The 27,690-nt window shown below is 33.3% G+C and overlaps 2 protein-coding genes across 2 annotated transcripts; both read left to right on the top strand.

Moving 5' to 3' along the window:
• Positions 1-730: 730 nt before the first annotated feature.
• On the top strand, positions 731-18,832 carry Apime-asta (allatostatin A). The gene is made up of 3 exons (XM_070307052.1): positions 731-983; positions 16,468-16,744; positions 17,608-18,832. Exons 2-3 carry the CDS (start codon positions 16,487-16,489, stop codon positions 17,938-17,940), a joined length of 591 nt encoding a protein of 196 aa, XP_070163153.1. The 5' UTR covers positions 731-983; positions 16,468-16,486; the 3' UTR covers positions 17,941-18,832.
• Positions 18,833-19,846: 1,014 nt separating this feature from the next.
• Positions 19,847-27,084, top strand: LOC138939333 (protein amnionless). The gene is made up of 6 exons (XM_070307017.1): positions 19,847-20,287; positions 20,738-21,039; positions 22,082-22,229; positions 22,310-22,544; positions 24,153-24,306; positions 26,501-27,084. The coding sequence occupies exons 1-6, from the start codon at positions 20,009-20,011 to the stop codon at positions 26,832-26,834; spliced, it is 1,452 nt and encodes a 483-aa protein (XP_070163118.1). The 5' UTR covers positions 19,847-20,008; the 3' UTR covers positions 26,835-27,084.
• Positions 27,085-27,690: the final 606 nt, after the last annotated feature.

The following is a 27,690-nucleotide window of genomic DNA, read 5'->3' as shown; positions in this document are numbered from 1 at the left end:
TTAATCATTTATTTTGTAATAAACCTTGAATGAAATCTTGCTTACAATTTTTTAAAAGTTTTTCTTATGCAAAATAATTTATTAGTTTGTATTGTAAAAAAGTAACGGAAATTGTAACGACTCGTTACTTTTTAGTAACTGTAACGGTAACGAGTTACTTTTTAAAATTAGTAACGAGTAACGGTAACGAGTTACTTTTTAGAAAAAATAACGGTAACGGTAACGAGTTACTTTTATAAAGTAACTTTCCCAACCCTGCCTATATCGAACTCTGTTCAAGTAACTCAATAATCGCGCGAAGTTAAAATCAAAGCGGCGTGTTTGTATGTGAGAGTGCGAAATGACCGGATGTTCACAAAGTGCACCGGAAGCTCGTTTTTCAGCTACAGAGAACTCAAGAAGTGAAACGACCCACGGTTCCCTTCGCCGTTCCCCTTTATCACCGTCAAATTCGCTGTTGCAATTGGGCGACGCATGGATCATGCGTAACGTCTCATCGGCATGTCTCACGCACTCACGTGTAAAAGCGAAAAGCGTCGCGACGCATCGTGGGAAGAATAGAAGAGAGGAGAGAGGAGGAGGAAGGAAGGGCGGCACGCGAATCGAAGGGTGAGAAAGATGCGTGGGGATCTCCGATCTCAAGGGCAACACACGCACAGGCGCCGACGCACACATACGTATAAAGGCCGGCGTCGCGACGCTCTCGCTGTCATTCCCGCGCGCAGCACCCAAGTCGCGATACCCGGCGTCGGACGTCGTCGTCATCGGTGACTAACGGAGGACTAAACTCCACTAGTAGCGTACTCTCGCAATCACGATTCGTGATAACAAACGGAAGAATCGCGCGAACGAGAGTTTCATCCCCGCGAGAAACGCGACAGGAAGGCTTCCTCGTCTTTCGGCAGCTTCGAAGAGATACCCGCGTACTCTTATCTCGCCAACAGGATCTGCAGAAAATTGCGCCGATAGTTTCGCAGCAACAGGTGAATAGTTTATTTCAAGACGCGCCTCTTCCTTGCGTCCTTCTTTTAAAACGTGTCCTTATTTTTTTATTTTCTCTCTCGGTTACTGACAGATGTAATTACATCATCATAATTCTATATTTTTCCCACGCGCGATAAAATTCAAATTCTTCTTGTCCTTGTAATTTAACATTACAAAATGATCAATCTTGGATTTTTACTTGTCGTCCGCGTCTTTTACTGCGTTATTCGATGATTGCGATCAAACTATATAAAGATACTTGTTTTCAGCGGTAATGCATTACAGATTCGATTGAGTGTTTACATTGATAATAGATGGGGCAAAGTGAGTTTATTTAGTGCGATAAAGTTATCACAAATATATATATATACATATATATATATATATATATATATGATATCGTATATTATAGCAAGAACTTTCACTTATATGATGGCCGATTTGAAATAATAAAGAATATAACTAGGGAGATTAACATATATTTCAATTATCTTTCTTCCTTTCTTTGCTTCTCTTTTTTTTTTTTTAATTTCTTATCGTATAACAGCAGATAATTATCATGGTCCGTTTTATCGTTTCTTCATATCGTGCCTTTCTGTCTTTTATAACCTAATTATATTTTTCAAGTTGGTTCAAAAATTTTTTATATGCAAGAGAATATTATTTAAATTAAAAATATGTTTGAATTTTATCGATAAAAAGATTTATTTTTTTTTTCTTTTGGTGATGAAAATACTTCGCCGCGATTACATTTATTTTAAGCAATAAATTTATTAATCTTTCTGATTTGTAATAGTTTCATTACATAACTTGCACTAACATTAAATATTCTTAAATCTTTATGAGTAAAAGAGAGAGAGAGAGAGAGAAAGAGAGAGAGAACGAAAAGAAAACGATTTTTTTCTTTTTGCCCCTTATTGCTCACAAGCACATCTGTAAAGGTAGTAGCAACAGGTGAGTGAGTTTTAAAGACAAAGTTTCCGACGTTCCTCTACATCTTCAATTCAGTTAATTAATTACACTCATCTTTTATATCGCGCGTGAAATAATACCGCATTGTTTTTCTTTTACTCTCTTTTATTTAATTTTTCACGTCACAAATTTAATAAAATAAATATTTGTAGAATTTTTAGAATATTATATTGATTAAGTTTACTTAAATTTATCAAAAAACTATAGAAAATTGAAAAAAGGATGCGAATGAAATGTAAAACATGTATTCATTTTAAGATCGAATTTCTAATTTAGTGTAGTTGTACCTAAGTACTAGCAAAATAAATGTAATAAAAAATTGAAAAACTAGCAGTATGAAGCAGAACAAGTCGCGCTTTTATTCTTATCATATATATATTTTATTTTTCACACAACTCCGGCTTTTAATATTCTCTCTTATTATTTTTACAGAAAGCTATACAGTTTATATATATTTGGAGAAATATTCATTATACGATGTTGCGTACATGCTAGATAAAATTATGACGCAAAACAGAATTTATTTTTGCCAAAGATTCGAGCAAAAGCTATTGCTAAAATTTAATCTAGACTTTTGTTACCATTTTCTATTTCACTTACAAAAGTCATTAAGTTTATAGAAATTACATCTTTTATTAATCTCATGGGTCTCGTTAAATCTCAAATTTACATGAGCAATTGCGTAGGTAAATTATCGTGGGTAGTATAAAAGATAACATTTAAAAACACACATAAAGAAATGATTTCTAAATTTATATTTATTGTAGATCGTCCTCGTTCTTTTTATATTTTTATACATATTCTTGACAAAAATAACACGTTGTATGCTTTTTTTCTGGAAATCTTTTAATATTCCCTTTTATATTAATATCTTAAATGTTACGAATCGCGAATATCTAGAAGAGAGTTTAATTATGTTCTTCTGTAAAAAAAAAAAAGCAGAAAATGAAAAACTTTCTACAAAATCGCAATAATTTTTTCCGATGCGCAAAACGATGAAAAATTTATTAAGATTTACGCCATGTTTGCGAAGTGGAAATAAAAAGTTTCGCTAACAGATCGGTCCTGGTTTTCAAGATCTTATCCCATTGTTACAATTATAGAATCATCGCGTATGACACACATACATAAGTCATAGAAATGTCGACTGCACTCAATTAGTGACACTCGATGATAATAGAGAGCTCTTACGACAGAATCGAGAATTAAATTAGGTCGCTATTGCCATTAGCGTGCGACAGTATGAACGATCGTCGTATTCCTGAGAAAAGAATCGGCTAAATAGCACGCGTGCCTGTCGCATAATACGACGATGTTTCGAGGGCACTTAAAAGATGAAGAAGATTGGAATTTTTTCGATTATATTATCGAATATTAAATTTCGAATCAATTCGCATGAAAATGTGAAGATACTTCGTGAAAATTGAAACATATGTTGAAATTTGCGTGAAAGTTTCCTTTTCTTTTCTTATAAAGAGACATGACGTTATTGATTATTTCACGTTGAGTTTTATTTTTTTTTTTTTATATGGACGACTAGATTATTGAAAACATTGAATAAATCAGCGCATCACTTTATTCAAATATATTATATTGTTTTCTCTTCTTACGCGTACTGTTGAGAGAAACACAATGAAACAGTAACACAATAGAGCTGAACAAACGAGACTTCGTAAATTCTCATTATGTGGATAATTGCTTCGTTATCGTGACGAGTATATTAACCCTTAATAAGACTCTGGAGACACACAAGTTGTTATCCATGAAGTATCGCAGCTCTATGAATAGCAAAGTATTTTTTACCCCGATAAAATAATGAATTTTAAAAAGAAAGAAGATAAAATAGGACAATGTACAATTATTATCTTCAGACGATGTGCAGCAAATAAAATGCTAATTATGACATGCAAATTGTAATTTCAGCGAGAAAGGGAGAGGATCCTCTCTTTTCGCAGGTAGGATAAGAATAGGGATCGGGCGGATTAGTTACGAAATTGATATTGAAAGAATATTTATAGGCGATGGGAATAATCTCGTGGACGATGCGTGCGTTTAATGGGAACGTTTGTAGCGGGGAAGAAAAGGCGTGAGTAAAATATCCGGGAAAGGGAGAGACGAAGAACGAGGTAACGCGCCGTTAAGATGCAAGGTTATTGGATGGCAGTTATTGTCGGACTTGTTTGCCGCTCATAAGTCACTACTTACCACGGCTATTTCGCGTGGCTTATTAGCTCGCCTCGGGCTTACGTATTATTCTGTGCGAACGAAATCAGAAAAACCGCGATTCAATTATAATGTGTTTTAAACAATCAAAGGTGTTAAAAATTAAATTCTTCGTGCCATGTTTGCCGACTGTCGTTCAGAAAAATGATACGCCACGGTGAATAAATGTTTCGAATTCTCTCATTGTCTTATTTATTATCCTTTTTTATTTTCTATTTCCTCACGCTATACTTTCGTGAAATTTCTATTGTTATACCGTATTCGCGTGACCCCCGTGTATTCTTGGAAATCTTTCAGAATTTATTTGTCGCTTATACGCATGTGTTTTTCTAAACAATATTGCTTGCAGGCTTCTCTGTAGACAATAAAGTTGCAAAGTAGAAGCGAAGAGGGGTAGAAAGCGGAGGGGGTGGGGAAGGAAGAGAGGGGGGAAGAAAGCCCTTAGGACAATCCCGGTTATATATAGAGAGCACGATATTCGCACGAAAGAACAAAGTAACGTGTAAATTATCTCGCCTCGCACCTATTTTCCTTATCGCGAGATTTACTCTACGCCGTAAGATCTCTTCTTCCGTCTGTTGATCGCGCATCGCAAACGTCATCATCATAATTTCGTTTGCGCTATCATTAGTGCTGTATCCGTAATTATAGTCGCAACTCATGAGTCTTCGACGATTTTCCTTAATGGGGCATTAAATGCCACGTTGTTCGTTATCCTGTGCATCCCGTTTACTTTCGCGTTTCTTTATACTTAATTAGCAGTTTGCGGGGAAGAAGACTCGCAAGCTTTTATCAGAACGAATAGTCACGTGTATTTGATCTCCCTCGTTTGTGCTTCCTTTGATTTAAATCATTTCTCCAGGGAGGGGGTAAAGAGAGGTTATTATAAATCTCGAATCGAGATTATTTTTAAAAATCTTGGTATAGCACCAAGTAAATTTCGCGCCCTGTGCACATATTCAGTTTCATAGAAAACTTATTTTTCTATGAAACTGACGCATTATCATCCGCGTTCTGGCTCTTACTGGCCCGCGATTATTTGAAATTTGTGATGTCATACCCCATACAGCACCGCAAGATTGCAACAACATTGCAGCAACATTTTTCTGCAAGATTGCAACATTGCAGAAACATTACGAAATGTTGCTGCAACGTTATTATGATGTTGCAGCAACATTTTTCTGCAAGATTGCAACATTGCAGAAACATTACGAAATGTTGCTGCAACGTTGTTATGATATTGCAGCAACAGTAAAATGTCCGCCTACAGAAATATTGCAATATAATATTGCAGCAATATAGCAATATAATATATATGCAATAACGCTTTATGTATATTTATCGATATAATATCCTTAACATATGAAAAAAATAATAAGAAATTAGGTCTATAAGAGTCAGGATCTAGCGTGTATATAGATTTTCTGTATTATAATAATAACGAAATTATAAATTGCAAATTTTTCGGTACACATTCGACTTCCTTCAGTGACAGAGAATATCTAAGAGAAATAAGAAAAAACTCAATTTGCAATTTTGTAAATTCACAATCTTTTTGTATCCGAAATATTCAGATATGCAAAAAGACTGTGGTGGATTTACGCATACAAGTTTTTTCACATCTCTCTTGTCTTCATATAATCTCAAAATTTATTTATTAAAATCTGAAGTCTATTCTTATATAAAATTTGATAATAATGATGAGAATGAAAACTATTAAAAGAATTCTTAGTCCAATGTCTGAGTCCCCTGTGTTGGGATTATATCATACAATTTAAACTAATAAAAATAGTTATTATATCTTTAATCTTATTAGTCGCTCTTTGTAAACTTTATATACTCATCGTGACTAAAAATTAAATGCGGAATAGATAGCGATTATCGAATACTTTCTTTGGAATATTTTTGGAATGTTGCTGTAACATTACTAAAGTTATATTGTAAAATAATGTATTTGTAATATTTCTGCAACATTAAACTACAATATGCAATATTGCAATATTGCAGCAATGTTGTTGCAAGCTTTAGTGCTGTATGGGACGAGAGTCTAATTTCTTAAATTTGTTGTTTAAACAATAACATACATAAAATTGACAAACTCTGTTACTTGATGTTTACCACGTGGCTTGAAAGTAAGAATATTGCCAGGAATAAACTCAAAATAATGCAATAAATAATGAAAATTCTACTTTTCTCCGTTTTATCTCGATTCAGCGCTCTCTATATTTTATGATTACTCGATTAACAAAAAAATAATTACTTCTCTATGTGAAAAGACGTATAATGTATTCATGACTTTGCTCATATTCGTAGCCGATATCATCTCATCGCGGTAAAATTATTCCGCACGAGGAAAATCGCATCGACTTAACCCGTCGGTGATCAAATAGTCGAAATCAGCGGTCGCATCCAATGGGACCGATCTGACACACGTGTAACGCAAACCGATAAAAATGGAGATTGTCAGATATTTAGAAAGTGATATTATGAAATGTCATTATTGTAAAAGTTTCGTGATAAATTACATTCGCGAGAAGCGCGATAAAGATGTACGTCATCGCGATTAATCAGCCCACTTTCGCGGTTGTTCGTATCTGGTTGATCATATCTGGTATAATTATTTTCTGGCCAGCATGAAAGCCAAAAATACCTTAAGGGGAGCGAAGAGATGTTGAGAGAGAAGAAGAAGAAGAAGAAGAAGAAGAAGAAGAAGAAGAAGAAGAAGAAGAAGAAAAGAGAGAGATTTAATTTAATTCCAATATATCTCTCCTTACTATCGTCGGAGGAGGGGACATCTAAGTGATATTGATTAATCTCATTTCCGGGCCCAAAGAGACAAGCTGTTCTCGCGGTTGTGCTCGACAAGATCGATGATAATATTATCGTCTCGGAACATAGTTATCATTCCAGAAGAGGTGCTCTTCTCCCTTGTATGTAGTGTTGCGGATACTTGTAGCCTATCGTATCTTCTTGTTGCTATTGTTATGTATGACGTGCAAAATGTAGACGTGTGCATAAAATAAACACAGGTGGGCGTCCTATCGGGCAAGTGTTCGAATTATAGCGTTTATCAAAACGGAAGGTGAGACCGCATGTCGTATTATGCAGAAACGTAGAAAGGTGCTTCAGCACCAATTCCCTTCGAGCACATTGATATTTACTCGATTATGAGACAGCGACTGAATGCATTTTAAACTATTACGTTCACCATGAAAGAGATTAATTTCATCGATCTAATATATGTGACATATTATTATTATAACTACAAGCTTTTGTAACTATAAGCTTTCAATTAAAACTTTGATAATATAAAGTGCACGTGAAATTAATAAAGTTATACTACTTATTAGTAATATTTTATTTAACTTTATATTATAAAAGAGCTTCAACTGACAATTCTCTAAAATTTTGAAGCTATTATAGAGAGAGCAAGCTAATATTTTTATTAAACAAATTTTAGTTACACACACACACACACACACACACACACACACACACACACACACACACACACACACATGCAGAATAACCAAAGCATCTAAAATGGCAATATTTCTAGAATATTCTATATAAGTCGATTAGGAATAATATAAAGTTTAATGCAATTTATATTCCTATATATCTGTAATCCTTGACTTTTAAAGGTGACAAAAATTTTATTTTGTAGAGAGTGTTTTGCAAACTATGCTGCATGTGCGTTACTATGTCGGATTTAATGGCACTGATAGAAAAAATTGATAGAAAATTTTCACCTAACTTTTGTTCATGCGATTCTCACTTTTGAAATAATCTCGTTTATTGCGAAGCGGAACATTAAATGTCGAGCACTCGATAAAAGGCGCGATATTATAAAAGATACGTAAATTGATAATCGCGATAATCGAAATAGCGAATTATCAGAGAATATCTCTCTACTCTTATATCTTTAAAATATAATATTTTATATATATATAATATCTACAAAAAGAAATTTTAAATGTCCCTTGTAAGAATTTTTTAATTATAACGTGATTCTAAAAGCTGATAATTTTTCTCGGTTATTCGGACGGAGAATGATTTGTCTTTGATTCAAATACCTTTACAAATTCATAATAAATTTGCTTCTGTTCTGGATTGTTCGATTAGCGCGCAAGAAAATGGCAAAATGTCAGCATATAACATGATGGATGAAGAAACAGGCAAATTTTTCCCGAATTTTAATTTGCGAGAGATATATCTCGTTTCATTCTGGGTATAGAAAGAATTGCGTCAATTTCGTCGGCGATATTTATGGAAAAGATAAAAATTGATATTGCTACATTAGAATGAATATCCTTTACTTGACAAGTATGAGATCCCGCCTAAATGAGAAAACTGCTCGGTCAAACGATTATATATATATATATATATTTATATATACACACACACACACACAAATATATATATATATATATATATATATATATATATATATATATATCCTTTTAGACTTCTATTTTAGTATTTATCCGTACGCAATGCATTTGTCTTGATAATGCGCATGATGAGAAACTCCGACAATTTAACCAACTTTTAAAATAGGCATCCTGTAATTTAAGTGGAAGGTATTTTAAATAGAAACTAATTTCTCTGTTTGTGAAATAAAAAAAATGAGAGAATGATTAAAAAATCTAGCGCCCAAAAATTTTCGCATCCATCCGGATTTAATTAATACGTTAAATTTAATTAACAGTATCTTTTTGATAGCTTGGACATTAATGATTGTGATACGCAAGTCATTACAAAATTTGCATTTTAATGAAGATATGCGAAATTGTACAATGGTGACAAGAAAAACGGAAATCAAAGTAAATTATAAATTATAAATCATAACAAAATAAAGGAAGCAATAATCTTCGATTATGATGCTAATTTGAAAGCAATAAATGAAATTATCGTTAAGATTAGAAAGCATAAAGATTTAATAGAAGGTAGTTTTTTCAGAACACGTGCAAACATTGTTACAATTTCTTTAAGCATATTGATGATGCGGCATGTACTTAAGGGGGGAAACCAGTATAACGGCTAAAAAAGACTATTGAAAATAAATCTTAATGAGAATGCGCGTCTGCATCTACTTATAAATATTTAAACTATTATTTAGATAAGATGCGAGCAACGGAAAAGAATTAAAATAAAAAGATAAGATAGCGATATTATTTGAGGAGAATAAATTATTTTCGAACATGATTTCGCTTTTTGCTGTTGTATCGTAATGTGTGAAAAGAGAAGCAAAAAAAAAACGCAGGAAAATTGCGCGATGATTTGCATGAGTTTCCTTGCACGTAGCCAATCGAAATAAACGTGAGATCCTTTTTTGCATTCTTTCGACTTCCCGTGAAGAGATAAAAACGGTTACACACCAATAACGCTCGTAAAAATGTTTTGCTTCCTGTTTCAATGTTGCTTTTGATGTGGTATAGTTATTTTAAATACAATTTCTAGCACGCCACAGTTTTTAGCACGATTACAAGAGGGTCATTCAATATAAAAATATAAAACGAACATGTCACAGACATGGAAATTTATAATTGAATCAGACATTTTTAAAAAAAGATAACACTTATATTCGATTGTTTTCGAGATGACAGAATAAATTGATTCGTCGATGTTTTTGTATGTACACAATACTAAAGTTTTCAAATTGTCTTTAGGTTCTATTTATTATTTCCTGAATTTTCACGATATACTTTTACCAAAAAAATCTAGGGTTGGGAAAGTTACTTTATAAAAGTAACTCGTTACCGTTACCGTTATTTTTTCTAAAAAGTAACTCGTTACCGTTACTCGTTACTAATTTTAAAAAGTAACTCGTTACCGTTACAGTTACTAAAAAGTAACGAGTCGTTACAATTTCCGTTACTTTTTTACAATACAAACTAATAAATTATTTTGCATAAGAAAAACTTTTAAAAAATTGTAAGCAAGATTTCATTCAAGGTTTATTACAAAATAAATGATTAAATTTTATCGAAATTCTTTATTAATTTTTAATAAAATTTGTTGCTCCATAGTATCATCATTTAAATGCCTTCTTTGTGGTGTTAATACAGAGCCACCGATGCTAAACATTCTTTCTACAGATGCACTGCTTGGTAGAGCTGTATTATATTTAATAAAAAGTTTTTTAAGTTTTGGATAGTCGTTTAACATTTCTATATTACAATTATTTGATTTTAAAAACCGTTGCAATTCTTCTTGTTCAGATTCATTTTGCACCGTTTTTTGCTCAAAAATGAAAAAATCATCGTGATCGTCAGATTTTCCAGCTTTTGAAGAATTTTCAGTTGATCGAATTCCCAATAAATCCTCCAAGTAATTTTCAGCACGTTTTCTTTTTTCTCCGGTTAACCAGTTTAACTTAAATTTTGGATGTAAACATGCTGCTATTATTAATTCTTTTGTTTCAAATATTGTAAGAAATCTAAAATCAAATATAGTAAATTAAGCGACATTGTTTGTTTTATTGAAATTAATACTTTTGAATCAATAGTTTAAAATAAAATAATATTTTTCAATTAAATCCTTATTTAAAATTAAATAACATATGTATTAATCAAATTAATAAGTTACCTTTTATTTAAACCTTGCTGAATAGCTTCAACTAATGAATGGCAATCTATAAGGTCAAATTTATTGAGATTTTCTAATTTTCGTTGCAAGGTATTTAGAACTGGTAGTAAATGAGAGCTCTGCTTTTCCGAAAAGATAAAGCTCTCATTGGATATCGCGCGTCGCGTCATCGCACTGGTCTGCAAGAGCCATAAGTTGATCAATCACATTCAAGCATTTTTACAACATAATAAGAATGCTAATTGGTCGATTTGCTTACGGCTTTACGGTTAAGATAAAAATTTTATCACGCACAATAGCAAGAATAATATCTTAAATAAATCAAAAAATTTGAAAAAAGTAACGATAACTGTTAAATTCGTTACTCGTTACCGAAAAATGTAACGAAGTTACTTTTTCCGTTACAAATAAAATTTGTAACGCCATTATCGTTACAGTTACCGAAAAAAAGTAACTGTAACGGTAACGGCGTTACAAGTAACGCGTTACTTCCCAACCCTGAAAAAATCTAATGGAGAAAACGATTAGAATAAATATATCTCGCAATTATCAATTACGAATAGACAAAATAATTAAGTACGAAATAAAAAGAGTATATTAACCTATGGAAAAAGAGAATGAATCATCGAAAAAGATTTTACCGCACCATTATTCGATGAGCTATTATTATTTCTTTTCCTGTTACCGCGGAATTTTTCCGCAAATATTGCTATGAAAGATGTATAAAAGTCTTCAGCGCGTGTCGCTAACAAAAGAAATTCGATCAAAAGTCGTTAATATATATTATAATATCTTATAAATAAAATTTCTTATAGAACGTAATGTAATCCCGATTCTTATTGAGAGTCAAGCGCGATATTACCCCAACGATTTTATCAAGCGTGTCCTATATTCCATAAGTATCTTTCAAGATTATCAGGATTATCGTACTTTATGAGCACGAAGAAGAGAGAGAAAATTTAGTTGAACATTTCAGATGAAAAATTTCGCTCGAGATATCGTTCCGGAGCAGCAGCCTACATTTATTTATCTAAAAAATACGTAAATCAAAATGCTTATGATATAATTTCTCGAATGGGCCATCGATGATCGATGCCAATGACGCACACGGAATGTTAATCAGACCGTGAAAGATACGGTAGATACGAGAGATCATTGCATTCATGGATCGGAACAAATGATGTCTATCATGTAGATCGACCAAGTATTCTGCTTTATTTGACGTGAATTTGAAGCCGGTCCATTATGCATCGTCTCATCAGAATTTCTAAAGGGACGTTGTGTCACGATATAAGTCTGACCTATAATAACTTGGTTGAAAAAATTTTGACGTGCCAGAAAAAGCGAAAATTGAATCTGAAAATTGATTTTTTTTTTTTTTATTACAATGATTTATCATCTCAATGAATATCGAAATTTAATACAAATATTTACAACAAAATATAATTTATATTTCCACATGCTAAAATATATATATTAAGCGCGTATTTTGTTTGATATTTTTATTTATGCATTCAAAATGTCATGTGTTTACGAAACGTCCAGATAGTCGACGTAACTATTTCTATAGGAAATGAAGCTGTATTTGACATTAAGTCTTTTTTATTGCAACTAAACATATCTGCTTTTACCAATGTCCACAATTCAATTACATATTATAAATATATATTCCATCAATATTATTACGATACTATACAAATGTGAATCCTATATACGCGTTTCTTCTATTAGGTGTACAACTTTGCTTCCGCCGTTTTTTCCCGAAATTCGAGGCTTTATTGTAAAAAACTGGTTATACATTTTGAAATTGCTTGTTGAGTCACTCCCAATGATCGTGCCAATTCTTTTTGACTTTGACTCGAGTCTTCATTAAGTAATGCCTCCAATTCTGCATCTTCGAAAACCTTCTCTTTTTCACCGCTATGCCGGTCTTCGACGTGAAAATCACCGTTCTTGAAGCGTTGAAACCACTCACGACACGTTCTTTCACTAATAGCGGCTTCACCATAAGTATTTGAGAGCATTCGATGAGCCTCAGCCGCAGATTTCTTCATATTGAAGCAGAAAATTAAAACCTCCCGCAAATGACGAGAATTTGGCTCGTAAACTGACATTTTCAATGGAGAATAACTTTATGATGCAGACACAAATCGACTAATGTTTCTATGGGGTTATGTTGACAGATGCCCAAGTTTATTGCATGACGTCTATGATCTATTTATTTCGACCACTACTTACCGCTAGAGCCATCTATAGGAAAACGGCGGAAGCAAAGTTGTACACCTAATACATTCGATATTTAATAATAAATTACTTATTCGTAAGCATACGCGCTGCGACATGTGGATTATGAATCAACTTTATATTGTAGATATTGAACATTTTGCAATCAAAATAATTTCAAAATTAATAATATTCAACTTTTAATCTCTGGTGCGTATTTTAGTGTTCACGTATATCGAATAATAGAGTGCGTATCTATGTAAGGGCTTAATTGTTATATAATATTATTTGATACGTTATATAAAGTAGTTCTTTTACTGTCTAAATTTTATGAGAATTTCATGTACACCAACTTTCTCCGTATCGATGCTCGAAGATTAACCCAAATAAAATTTGAAAGCAACCTCTTTGTCATACACTTTTTTTTGGTAACATTTTCTTTCGCCTCACCATTTTTTGTAATATTGCAAAAGATTTTGCTTGCTCACTTTAGCATGACGAGAAGCAGAGAAAGCGCATAAAATTCAAATATTTTTAACTTTTGTAAAAAGTTAGATAAAAAAAGTCGGAACATTATTTAATTTCTTTCTCATGCGCTCTTGTATTTTATATTTTCTTCTTTATTTACTATAGAAACTTAATATTTTTTTGCGCATCTTTTATTAACGTATTTCTTGCGCATTTGCAGTCAGATACATTTATAATCATTCTTCATATTTGCGGATATAAAATTCTGTCGACGAAATCAATAAAAGAAGTTTCTCTTCGGAGAGGAATCCAATAATCCTTAAGATACTTGACACTTGAGTGATGGGTAAACTTGTCTTGTCGTCGGAGAAGAAAGGACTGAAATAAGCGATTTGTGCAACAATGTGATAATTATTAAGCCCCGCAATAATGTCAAAAGCATAATAACGTTTCATAACAATAATGAAAATAATTTTTCAGTCTCTATCGCGAGAAAACTGTAAAATCCAACACGAGAATGAGGATTGGAAATACGAAGAAAAGCTGCTGCAATAAATTTTTATACAATATCCGTGCATAAAAATTTCAGACTAGTTTGTACATATCTAAATAAAGGTTCACATGCCTTTCGCGGAATTTTTGCAAAAATATTAGATGTAAACCGGAGGTAAAGATGCCCACGAGATTGATAGCTATTTGTTTCCCAAAGAATAGTCAATCAATCACAAAGTGCTGTCGGTATTTTATTGAAGAATGGATTAGCCCTGAGAGAATTTGAGCGGTCAAGATGATTTTTCGATTTTCATGTAAATTGTGGAAAGTTCGAAATTTTACACAACTTATTAAACTGATTAGAAATAGCGTTATTTATTAATTTATGAAAACTATTTCAGAGAAGATAATAAATATGTGAAATGTATCAGAATTAAAGTTGGCGAGAGAGATTAGAAAAATAGAGTCACGATTAAACATCAAAAGAAAGGGAAAGGAATGAGAACGGCACTTGTTGCAACCATCAAACGGTTTCTCAGCTTTAAGTGAGTCATCAGGAAGCTCCTCGACTCTTTCACTCCCGCGAAAACATTTCCAACTCTCTTATCCTTACATATACAATATACAGGATGACAAACTGGTATTTGCAGTTACGTTCAATATTATTATCAGAGATTATATGAATATAATTATGATATAATTATATCATATTGATAATAATATAATATGATACTATAATACTGTATATAATAAAAATAAATAATTTTTTAATGTCATTATATATAATTGCTATGAAATCTTCATTGGCTCTCGTTCACTGGCAATTACAAGCTAGCATTGCTAGACGAACCGGATTGCAAAAAACGCTTATTACGTTTCTCAATTACGATTTTTTTTTAATGGTATAATATGTGTTATTAATTGTAAGTTATATTAAATTTTTTATTGATTTATAAAACTTATATTAATTTTAATTAATATTAATGGTATAAATAATGCTCGATATGATCTAAATTGACAATCCGTCAAAATTAAATATTGCGAACTGCTTGTGAATCTTGCGAGTTTTACTTGCCTAATAAACATCTTGTAATTACTCTTATATAGATTTAGCTCATGAATATGTTTGACATTATATGAATAATAAAAAGAAGTTTCGAAGAATTCTATGATAAAAAGTTCATGTGAGACGATGTATTTAAATATTTATTGCATTCGAAATGTGTGCCTTCTTCATAGTAGGTTTTTGTTAATTGTTGTAATATTTTTATCAATATTTCAAGCAAGACGAAGAGGGATCCGTCCGATTTCACCATCAAATATTGAACAAACTATCCCTACGGGATTTCGGATTTAGTTCATAGTCATTCAATCATGCCACACCGCTCGCTCTTTCGTCATTCCATTGTAACTATTAAATATTTGATCACGTATATTGAAATCGCAGAGTCATAATGCGCAACAATGATTTGACTTTTAAATTGATGAAAATGTTTGTTTCAAATGGTATAACTATGTGTGCGAGTATATTTATGTAACAGACAGATTTTTTAATAAAATAAAATTGACATATATGTTTTTTTTTTTTAAATATGTTAGTAGAATCTTTGAATCAATGATAATTTTATTTCATGAATTGCATAAATGTTACGTGAATGGGAAAAGAGATATATCCACGATTTAATTGGCGCGCGCTCTTCTTTCGATAGAATCTCATAATTATATTATCTCATGAATTACGAAAAAAATGTTATTCGCGGAAAAGAGAGGTAAAGATAAAAAAAATCAACCTATGATTTTATTTTCGTTTAACGGGACTCCGATCCGGTGACGGTGATGAAAATATCTCGGCAAGGAAGTAGGATGCTGGGGGAATGCGACTGAGAGAATCCTTGTCGTAAAATTGGCACGGCACCTCTACGAGTAAAAGCTATTCTTCCGTCGCAATGGCATTTATTTCTCTGCCAGTCGTATAAATAACTTCTTATTTTATTTTTACATGCCAGAATTCCATTTGCGTACATCTGTGCTCTGAAATGCTTGTAAACTCTTTCGCGGAATATTGCTTTAACGCATTTTTATATTCTTCTAAATCCATTTTGTAACAGATATAAAATTCAACAAAACATTGTAAAAGCGATTACCATTGGAAATAAAATGCTCATTGTTATTCGAATTATATACCCTTCTTATGCGCATAAAATATAGATATTGCGCAAATTTCTCCCGTATACAATTTCGAAGATACACAATTCGACATATCGAGAAACTACCGTGTGAATAAATAGTTATTATGCAATCTAAATGTATAATTTGATAGAGATTGAACTAATTCTCTCTTGCAATTTCAACAAGAATACTGATTTCGCTCGCCCGAATGAATTTGAAAACTCAATTTCGGACTGCCGCGGAAGTTTGCATGACATTGTCAAGAGGATAAAATTCTATTCCGTAATATCCGAATACTGGCAGTCGGTTACAAATTACAATTTCGCGCGACTTTTATACTTTCAGATAGATCCGAAGTAGCATCATGAAGTCTAAGACGAGTCTGATCGCTATGAAGATCATTATGTTCTACCTGTTGAGCGTCGTTGGACGATCAATAGCGGAAGTGGAGGAGGCACCGGTCTCGTCTTTGCATAACCCACGATTGAATCCGTTATCGAGCAGTTTGGAGTACGACAAACCCTCTGAAAAAAGGGCGTATGCTTACATCTCCGAGTACAAGAGGCTACCACTTTACAACTTCGGCATCGGAAAGCGATGGATCGACAATAGCGAGGATAAAGTGAGTTTCGGATGAAAATAAAACGTTCAATTTCTCAACGAGTAATTGCTTCGTTATAAGAATGGAATCTGGTTAGAGAAATGGTCAGATCGGATATTCAAGTGATACATATATAAAAAATTCGGGTAATGAGTCACTAGGCAATATGAATCTCTATTACTTTATTAATTATATCGTCATTTAATATTAGGTGTACAACTTTGCTTCCGCCGTTTTTTTTCCGAAATTCGAGGCTTTATTGTGAAAAACTGGTTATACATTTACGATTCAAAGTATTGTCCATCGCTGGCCACTTTTTTTTTTTACTTTGACTCGAGTCTTCATTAAGTAATGCCTCCAATTCTGCATCTTCGAAAACCTTCTCTCTTCCACCGCTATGCCGGATTTCGACGTGAAAATCACCGTTCTTGAAGCGTTGAAACCACTCACGACACGTTCTTTCACTAATACCGGCTTCACCGTAAGTATTTGAGAGCATTCGATGAACCTCAGCCGCAGATTTCTTCATATTGAAGCAGAAAATTAAAACCTCCCGCAAATGACGAGAATTTGGCTCGTAAACTGACATTTTCAATTGAGAAAAACTTTATGATGCAAATCGACTAATGTTTCTATGGGGTTATGTTGACAGATGCCCAAATTTATCGCATGACGTCTATGATCTATTTATTTCGACCACTACTTACCGCTAAAGCCATCTATAGGAAAACGGCGGAAGCAAAGTTGTACTAAATTATTTCCCGACATTGAACAATGCCGAGAAACAAAATATACCCTGAGTAAAAATGAAATTAATTTGTCATAATCGTACTCGTATTTTTTTTTTTTTTTTTTTTTTTTTTGCATTAAAACTTCGTTTGCAGCGGACGCGACCGTTCTCGTTCGGTATCGGAAAACGTCTCAGGGACTACAGGTTCGGCATAGGGAAGCGTAATAACGGATATCGTCCCCTGAGTATGGATTATTTCTCGGTCGACAACATGGAAGGCTATCATTCTCGCGAGGATAACCTGGACGACTTTATAGACGACAAACGCGGCGGCCAGCCTTTCAGCTTCGGCATCGGGAAACGAGGCTGGAAGCTGGCAACGGGTGAAATGGCCGTATCCGGATGGAGACCAAACGACGTCGTCGGCTCGAAATATCTACTCGGTTTGGGCAAAGAATTAAACGAGGACGAAAATCTAGTCCAGTAAAGCGTTTTCATCGGGAAGCACGGATTGTTCTCTCCCGCGTTCGTTTTAATCCCTCGACGATCGCAGAACAAAATATATGCGCGCGATTCATTTCTTTCCGAAAATATTGGCAAAACGCGAATATTGGCGGAAAGAGGTTAAGAAAATAATATAACTCATTTTGATTTATATTATTTTCTTAACCGCTATTATTCCTGAATAAATTTCATTTCTGCATAAATTTAAATTTGTCATTTATCGGAGAAATGAAAACATTTATTATTTAATTATTGATAATTTATACAATATAGAATATTATTACGGTTATAACAAACTGTCTTATTATATATTAAAACCCGATGGCGCAGTATGTAACGAAATCAACGAGTTATATTATTTTCTTAACCGCCAATATTTACGTTTTGCCAATAATTTCGAAAAGAAATGAATCGCGCGCATATATTTTGTTCTTAAGAACAAAACCTATCGTCCGTGGAAGTTAAAAGCGATAATGAGATCTCGAAATCTTTTTTTTCCAAAATTTGCTGTAAAATTCGTGCGTCTATAATTTACCATCCACTTGTAAATGTTAAAAAAATGGCAGTACTTTAACGGAGATATCGTAGAAAAATTCTTTTGTATCTCTTCTTTTTTTTTTTAGATGAAGTTGTTTGATTTTATTAATCCCCTTTTCCCACTTCTATATAATTAATAATTAAAATGTTTAGCATGTGCAAAATGGAAATTAAAAAGGAAAGAAAGAAAAACATTTCCTTTAATGTATGGTCTTGTAAAAGTTTATGTAATACTTTTATGTCTCTTTCAAAATAAAATTATATTACGTATTATATTATATATATATATATATATATATCTTTTTTATATTTTTGAATATCTTGCAGTCATAAAATACAGCGATAATAATTGATATAAGATTATCATTAAGTTGTTTGCGCTTTCTATTGTAATCAGTTATGTCGTTATTTAGCACATAATTACAATGACAATTTACTGTATGATAGATATGAGCAATATCTTATTATGTATTAAAAAGCCGTATTTATCTACAAACATGTCAGTATTTGTTTCTATATTGTTCTATAATTATATTTTTAATCGGAAGAAAATTTATGCTATTGCATAATATATTGTATCTATATCTTCAATATCATAATAAATCTTGTAATGTTCTTTTCGTCATACATGTGTAACATATATATATATATATATATATATATATATATATATATATATATATATATATATATGTATATATGTATATATGTATGTATATGTACCTTTAGCTCCATTTTCGATTATTTAATTATTAAATGAGAATTTTAGCGATAATAAATGTTGACCTAATGTTTTCATGTGCGCAACATATATATTCTGTTAAATATATTATTATAACAAACAAAAATAAATGCAAATATATATTGACGTTTAATGTAACGAAGAAATTTAGCTCTCCATCTGCTTTGATTTGAAATAAATAATTGTTAGTAAAAATCGGAGAGAGTTTAAATTGAGAGAGATTAATCTTCAATTTATATTGATACAATTTAGACGTGTTTGATTACAGTTCTTTAAACGATCATATTTATACATGAATAATTTTTTAATCTCGATGAGAGAAAGAGAGACAGCGCAAATTAATCATATGCTGCAAACCTGAATATATAATGGATCCGTTAATTTCTAATGAGACAGTTAACATAATAAATGACTATATAATAAATACTTTGATTCCAACGAGCCATGAGACTCATGATGACTTCATTGCGATAAATAACGCAAATCAACGCTATAATGTCACGAATCAGGCACGCCCCCCATTTGGCTTTGATTATCCGACATAGTTTTCAGTCGTCAGAGTTTCCAAGCTGCGCTCAGTTTCTCTTTCTCTCGCACTATTTTCGGAATTTGAAGGACTATCGTAAATGATTGATAAAATATGCGTATAAAATCTCTTAACCGTTCCATACATTTTCGCGTGATTGAGAATTAATCGAGAAGTGGACATATCTGTTACACATATTGACGCATCCATTTAATCGATCGAAAGTTATCACAAAATCGTAATAGTATGCTTGAGTTTTCCGCGCCATATCGCAAAATTGTGCTGTGCATTATCCTGATATCGAAATATTCTGCTGCTTTTGAGAAGCACTGGCTCCCGGATTTGGAATGGCAAACCGCAAACAACTGGGTGGACGGTCGCATTCCAGAAATCGACAGCCGAGTAATTTTCCCTCAACAGACCCGACACGCTGTGGGTATCGCCAGCGCCAACAATTTAAGGCTGTCCGGAATCGATTTGCCCAGTCAAGGATTTTTGGTCTTGCCTAGAAACGGTAAATTGCAGGTGAAAGCAGTTTATAAATTTACTGAAGAGAGAATATATAGATAAATGATTATATTAGAATTAAAAAAACTGAATGAGAATGACAAAGAAATAAAAAGATGTATAGAACAAAATGATGCGTTTGATCGCCCTTTTTCCCTATTTAATGCTTTGCAGATGAAAGGTATTATTCATTTACGGAATATCGTAGTAGCCGCTTCTCGCTGACACGTTTACGATAATTGCGATATTAATATTTTAATGTTGACGCATCATTTGCTCGCTGCTTAATTGGAAAATCGTTTATTTATCAGTTATAAAGATCGTGAAATATAATGATAAAAATATAAAATATTAAAATTCGCGCAATTCGAATGAAATTATAAATCTTATTTAATATTTATATAATTATGTTTTTTATATTTCAATAAAATAATATACGCTTTTCTTCTTTTGGGTGTATTGCACAAGTTGAGTAATTCGAGGACGGATGCAAAGGTTAGTAAATGGTCGAAGGAGGGTAATTTCTTCTGGGCGGATCCCGTAAATTGGAACGGCAGTTCGATAGCAGCGCCGGATCTTGAGCGCGTTCCCTGTCGCCAGGACAACGTTGTCCTGCCGAGCGTGAATCGTACTCTGAGCATCCTTTTACCTGTGAGAGAGGTACAGGTGAGCTCGATTCGACTATCGAACGAGAAGCAGCCATTCTTAGAGGAGGAATGGATAGACTTCCAAGATCGTAGAGAGTTCTCCACAGGTAGATTTACTGTCAAGTGAGTCGCTTTCTTTAATTTCTAATTTCAGTCGCAAGTGCCCATACAGCACTAAAGCTTGCAACAACATTGCTGCAATATTGCAATATTGCATATTGTAGTTTAATGTTGCAAAAATATTACAAAGACATTATTTTACAATATAACTTTAGTAATGTTACAGCAACATTCCAAAAATATTCCAAAGAAAGTATTCGATAATCGCTAGTTCATTCGTTTACCGCTATGCTGCGCATAATGCGCTATCTATTCCGCATTTAATTTTTAGTCACGATGAGAGAGATTATATAAAATTTACAAAGAGCGAGTAATAAGATTAAAGATATAATAACTATTTTTATTAGTTTAAATTGTATGATATAATCCCAACACAGGCGACTCAGACATTGGACTAAGAATTCTTTTAATAGTTTCCATTCTTATATAAAATCAAAAATTTGATAATAATTTTTTAACATGCAAAAGATATACTTCAGATTGTAATAAATAAATTTTGAGATTATATGAAGACAAGAGAGATGTGAAAAAACTTGTATGTGTAAATCCACCACAATCTTTTTGCATATCTGAATATTTCGGATACAAGGAGATTGTGAATTTACAAAATTGCAAATTGAGTTTTTTCTTATTTCTCTTAGATATTCTTTGTCACTGAAGGAAGTCGAATGTGTACCGAAAAATTTGCAATTTATAATTTCGTTATTATTATAATACAGAAAATCTATATACACACTAAATCCTGATTCTTATTTGCCTAATTTCTTATTATTTTTTTCATATGTTAAAGATATTATGTCGATAAATATACATAAAGCATTATTGCATATATGTTATATGCAATATTTGCTATGTTGCTGCAATATTATATTGCAATATTTTTGTAGGCGGACATTTTACTGTTGCTGCAATATCATAACAACGTTGCAGCAACATTTCGTAATGTTTCTGCAATGTTGCAATCTTGCAGAAAAATGTTGCTGCAATGTTGTTGCAATCTTGCGGTGCTGTATGGGTGTATTTCATGCAAAATTATTTTTTCCAGATACACCGAGCTGAATCTGTTATATCTGGCTATGAGGGATTGTCCGCGATGTTTCTGTCAGGAAAACTCTCTAAACGATTATCTCGAAGAGATCTGCGCCATTCAGAGACCAAGATGCGGATTCACGGATTGCGAATATCCTCTTACAGTTAGAGACACTTCTAATTGAGATAAAGAACGCGATGATTAATTAATTTATCACACATTTTCTCAAGCATGGCGTTTCAGGTGGAAGGTCATTGTTGTCCTTATTGCGGCGGACGCGTTTCCACATCCGAGCAAATTTCCTTAGTGATGGTACAAACCGCAGCAGACGAAGCTTTAGAGGGATACACGGAGAAGATTGCGTGGCATACCAGACGCAGTTGGAATGGAGGCGTTGAAGTTCTTATAAAGGAGAAAGGTGATTATTCCGGGATCGTGATACAGGAAGCAGTGGAAAACCTGAGGGAGATGTTGCAAAGTTAGTATATATTTCTGCGATTTAATTTATAGAAGAAGTCTCTAAAGAAAGAGAGAGAGAGAGAGAGAGAGAGAGAGAGAGAGAGAGAGAGAGAAGCCTTAAGCACGACTGATTTGCTTACATCTCAAATGAAAATAACGCGATTAAAGTTTTCGTTATTTGATAATTTAGAAATTTTTGTCGCGGAAGTACAGGGTGTCCTAGACCACCCGTACACCCTTTTCTTTCAAAAACTAGGCACTTTAAGGAAAAACGTTTTGAAAAATTGTATGGTTTTGAGGGGAACAGAAGATGGTGTCATTGGTTTGATCTTGGATGGCATCGTTAAGATCAAGTCAAGGACACCTTTAATTTCTTAAATGAAACCCCCTATTTTTCATTACACATTCTTATAGCTTACCTCGAGAGCTTTCCAAAACACTATAATAAAGTATTTTTTATATAATATACATATTTTGATATAAAAAATAAAATATTTCGTAAAATATTCAGTTTTCGATAATCTTACAGGAATACTTTTATGTACAGAATAATGAGACAAGTCAATTAGTGCCAAAAAAAACAAACAAATAATTATTAAAAAAAAATATATTGTAAATAATTTTCTTAAAAACAATTATTTTTTTATGCTAATTGATTTGTCTCGTTATTCTGTACATAAAAGTATTACGGTAAGATGATCGAAAACTGAATATTTTACGAAATATTTTATTTTTTATATCAAAATATGTCAGATTAAAATATAAAATAACTCAAAAAGTACTTAATGAAAAAATACTTTATTATAGTGTTTTGGAAAGCTCTCGAGGTAAGCTATAAGAATATGTAATAAAAAATAGAGGGTTCCATTTAAGAAATTAAAGGTGTCTTTGACTTGACCTTAACGATGCCATCCAAGGTCAAACCAATGACACCATCTTATGTTCCCCTCAAAACCATACAATTTTTGTTGAAAACGTTTTTCTCTAAAATGCTTAGTTTTTGAAAGAAAAGGGATGTACGGGTGGTCTAGGACATTCTGTATATGTATGTGTAATTTGTTTCAATTTTATAATCAAAACAAAAATTTACACGTACAGCTATGAGCAAAAAATATTCCTTTATTTATCCTGTTATTATTGTTCTTAATACTGATGTTGAAGTACCATTGAACGGCATTTATGGCGGTGACGATTTTTAATTTAATTTTATAACTGAAATGCATAAACAATTGCGATCGAGCATTATCACACTTTTTTACAATACTTATATTAATTAAAATGTAATTTATTTTTTGTAAAAATTCCATTATATTTTTCTTGCTACAATTTCGATAAACCAAAACATTTATTTTAATTCAATCTCAAGCGCAATAAAAAACATTTTTAATATAATTGTAGATAAATCTTTCACTTTTCTGAATCTTTTAATTTAATGTTATTTAATTGTATATTAATTGTGCTATATTAGATCTCATCAAAAGCTGCATTTTTCTAATAATAAAGAAAGTACGATTAGATTATCAAAAAGATAATTATTCATATCTTAATCGAACAGCAAGGATAATAAGTAGTAATAAGATTTTTATTTTTTGAAATCACTCAGTTTCCCTTATACATTTTTTTTTAGCGACGGGAATCCACGTGACAAATGCGGAGACAGCGGGAGCAGCTATGAAAGATTCTCGATTAGCTGTTACACTCGGACCCCTTCTTGGGACGCCCCTCGTTTTAATCGTCCTTCTTCTGCTGGCCTTTCTGTACTTCGGTTATTCCCTGGAACAGTAAGTATGTCTTCGCGTAATCTTTATTTTTGCGACGTCTTTGTTAATGAGTCATCGCAAAGGTACTCAGCTGAATTAAAAGCTGTTGCACTCGTATTTCGCTTTATAAATTCAATATGTTTCACGCGTTATATATGAATAGCACCTGCTGTGCGACACGACTGGCCTCGAACGCGCGAGAAACCGTGTCAGCATTTGGCGTTTCGCATTGTATTCGAGATTTGCATACTCGGCCGAATGAAACGCTATACAACCGAGCTCAGCATTTAGTCCGTTCAATACACGAGCAAAGCGTGTTAACCGCAAGCTTAGCAAAATTAAATCTGCTTTGGGAGAAATGAAATTTTTATTATTTCTCCTTTTTAGGTAAAGTATTTTTGTGCGATAGGAAGGGAGGATTGAAGAACGTGCCGAGCTCATTTATATACCGGTTACATCAATATTATCATTAAAATCGATGGAATTGAAAAAGTAAACTTTTTCCAGACTCTTTTCACGATCACCTGCTGCATTCGTGCGTAGCTTACTTTCATCCAAATACTATCCGTCGTCACTCGTGGATAACAATAATCGTACTAAAGAAAACATGGTAAGAAAATAAAGAAGAAAAATAAAGTTTCTCGCGGATATAGAGTATCGGGTACGCAGCTATGCGCAATTGGTACAGCGGCGGACAACTCCAGATGAGTTTCGATTCTCAGCCGCCTCTCTCGGATCGGACGAATCTTCTATTAACGATTTTGCACGTTTGTGAAGAGAGTGGAAAAAGTAATTACGTGGATTACCAGATATACGTGCATACACATACGGCGTGTGTGTCTCCTTGCTCTATATCTGCTCTCATTTCCGGCTATAACGAAGGGCGTCCAGATAGCGCGATATTGGTTTCCTTCGAGAGCTGAACGCAAAAGAATAAAAAAAAAAAGGGAAGAAAGCTCTCACGACATATCGTTACTCCGTTATCTTTTATGCAGCTTAAATAAAAAAAAATCAATCGAAGACAATGTCGCGCGCGATATAATAAACTTATCACCACATTCTTAACGTAAATCACAAAAGATGCGAAGGTAACTATTCAGATTGAATGGCTCTTAAATTGGATAAAACGTTCGCTCGCGTGACGTAGATAACAGGAGCGATACGATGTAAGAACGAATCGTAGGAGTATAAGACGTACAAGCAGTATAAGACTCTAAACGAGAAGACGACGGCCAAGACAACAAGATTGCCTGCAAAACTCCATCAGGTCGGTCGTAAATTCACAGCTGACAAAATTCCGCCCCCGAGAGTCACGGCTATTAAATTCGCGGGAAAATGGAAAACGTCGAACTCGCCGGGATTCTCATTTCCCAGACATTCATCCGATACGATGGGGAGGGTGAGAATAAAACAGAGAGAATGGGAGAGAAGGAGTGAGCGGGATGCAACGGGAATGCGAGACTAATCGAGGGGAGGGAGTTCGCAGTCGGAATAGCTGCAAATCGTACGGACGCGAGAGTATTTTAATCCGTGAAGTAGCGATAGAAATAAGGGCAGTTTAACAACTCACTCCCGCGTTCCTCCATTTACCGGGTTTAACATTTTTCGACGCTAATTCCTTCATCCTCGCATTCCTGCAACTCACTTCGAATCACAAAGAGCGCTCTCTCTCTCTCTCTCTCTCTCTCTCTCTCGCTCGTCTAGCATTTAATTAGTTCAACTCCTACGGCGGCGAGTCGACCAGTTGGTTTATTATTGCTCTTGGTAGACTTCAAGCCGAATGGAATTGGCCGCCGTCTAATTTTCTCGGTTTTATACAACCCATTCGAAGCCGAAGTCTTTGACAATTAAGCTCTTACTTCTCTTACTGCACGATATGCCTCTTATGTCCGCATAAGAAATATATATCCTCGATATAAAAGAAAACACTGAGAATGTGACATAAATCAATCCTAATAATCGATTTATATCAATTTCAAATAATACACGCGTTTTTTATTACAAGAATACACGCTGTTGTACAATATGCGAAACATTGCAATTAAAGAATCTTTAATTCTTGACTTTATTTTTATAGAAAGTTTTTTTTTTTAAATCTATGTTTACGATTTATCAAATTAGATTTATGCTATTTATCTCGGATGTGTTTGAGAGAAGAATTCGTGAGGCGTATTGTGTATCTATTGATCTCTCTGACGGAATGTAATTTTTGCAGCATTCTCTCGGGATGTATGGAAGCCGTCTCATCCGTCCGCGATGGAATTCGGGCGGACAAGCAGAAGCACGGATTCGCCCGTTTCGAGAACATTCCCGAAGGCAACGTTCGGATTGCCGACCTTTCTGGAACGAGCGGAGGAGAGGTTGATGATGACGACGTCGTCAAGGGGATAACGCAGGTCGCGGGTGGCAGGTTCGAAAATCCTCTGTACAGATCTAAGAGGGATAAGACGGAGGGACGTAAGATTCTCGATGCGCCTCTCACCCTCGCCACTCTTAAAAGTCAGATAGACGATCAGCTGGAAAATAAGGAAATGGATACCGAAGAATAAGAACGTCGTTGTTATTCAATTACGTTATACCGGGTGTCCTAGACCACCCGAACACCCCTTTTCTTTCAAAAACTAAGCATTTTAGAGAAATACGTTTTGAACAAAAATTGTATGGTTTTGAGGGGAACACAAGATGGTGTCATTGATTTGACCTTGGATGGCATCGTTAAGGTCAAGTCAAGGACACTTTTAATTTCTTAAATAGAATCCCCTATTTTTTATTGCACATTCTTATAGCTTATGTCGAGAGTTTGCCAAAACACTATAATAAAGTATTTTTTCATTAAGTACTTTTTGAGTTATTTTATATTTTAATCTGACATATTTTGATATAAAAAATAAAATATTTCGTAAAATGTTCAGTTTTCGATAATCTTACCGTAATACTTTTATGTACAGAATAATGAGACAAATCAATTAGCGCAAAAAAAAACAAATAATTATTTTAAAAAATTCATTGTAAATAATTTTCTTAAAAACAATAATTTTTTTATACCAATCGATTTGTCTCATTATTCTGTACATAAAAGTATTACGGTAAGATTGTTGAAAACTGGATATTTTACGTAATATTTTATTTTTCATATCAAAATATGTCAGATTAAAATATAAAATAACTCAAAAAGTACTTAATGAAAAAATACTTTATTATAGTGTTTTGGAAAGCTCTTGAGATAACCTATAAGAATATGTAATGAGACATAAGGAGTTCCACTTAAGAAATTAAAGATGTCCTTGACTTGACCTTAACAATGCCATCCAAGGTCAAATCAATGACACCATCTTATGTTCCCCTCAAAACCATACAATTTTTGTTCAAAACGTTTTTCTTTAAAATGCTTAGTTTTTGAAAGAA

Source organism: Polyergus mexicanus, unplaced genomic scaffold, assembly GCF_030449975.1.
Source record: "Polyergus mexicanus isolate NDT 795.1 unplaced genomic scaffold, iyPolMexi1.0 SCAF_14, whole genome shotgun sequence".
Classification (NCBI taxonomy): Eukaryota; Metazoa; Arthropoda; class Insecta; order Hymenoptera; family Formicidae; genus Polyergus; species Polyergus mexicanus.
This window is presented reverse-complemented; position numbering and strand designations above follow the sequence as displayed.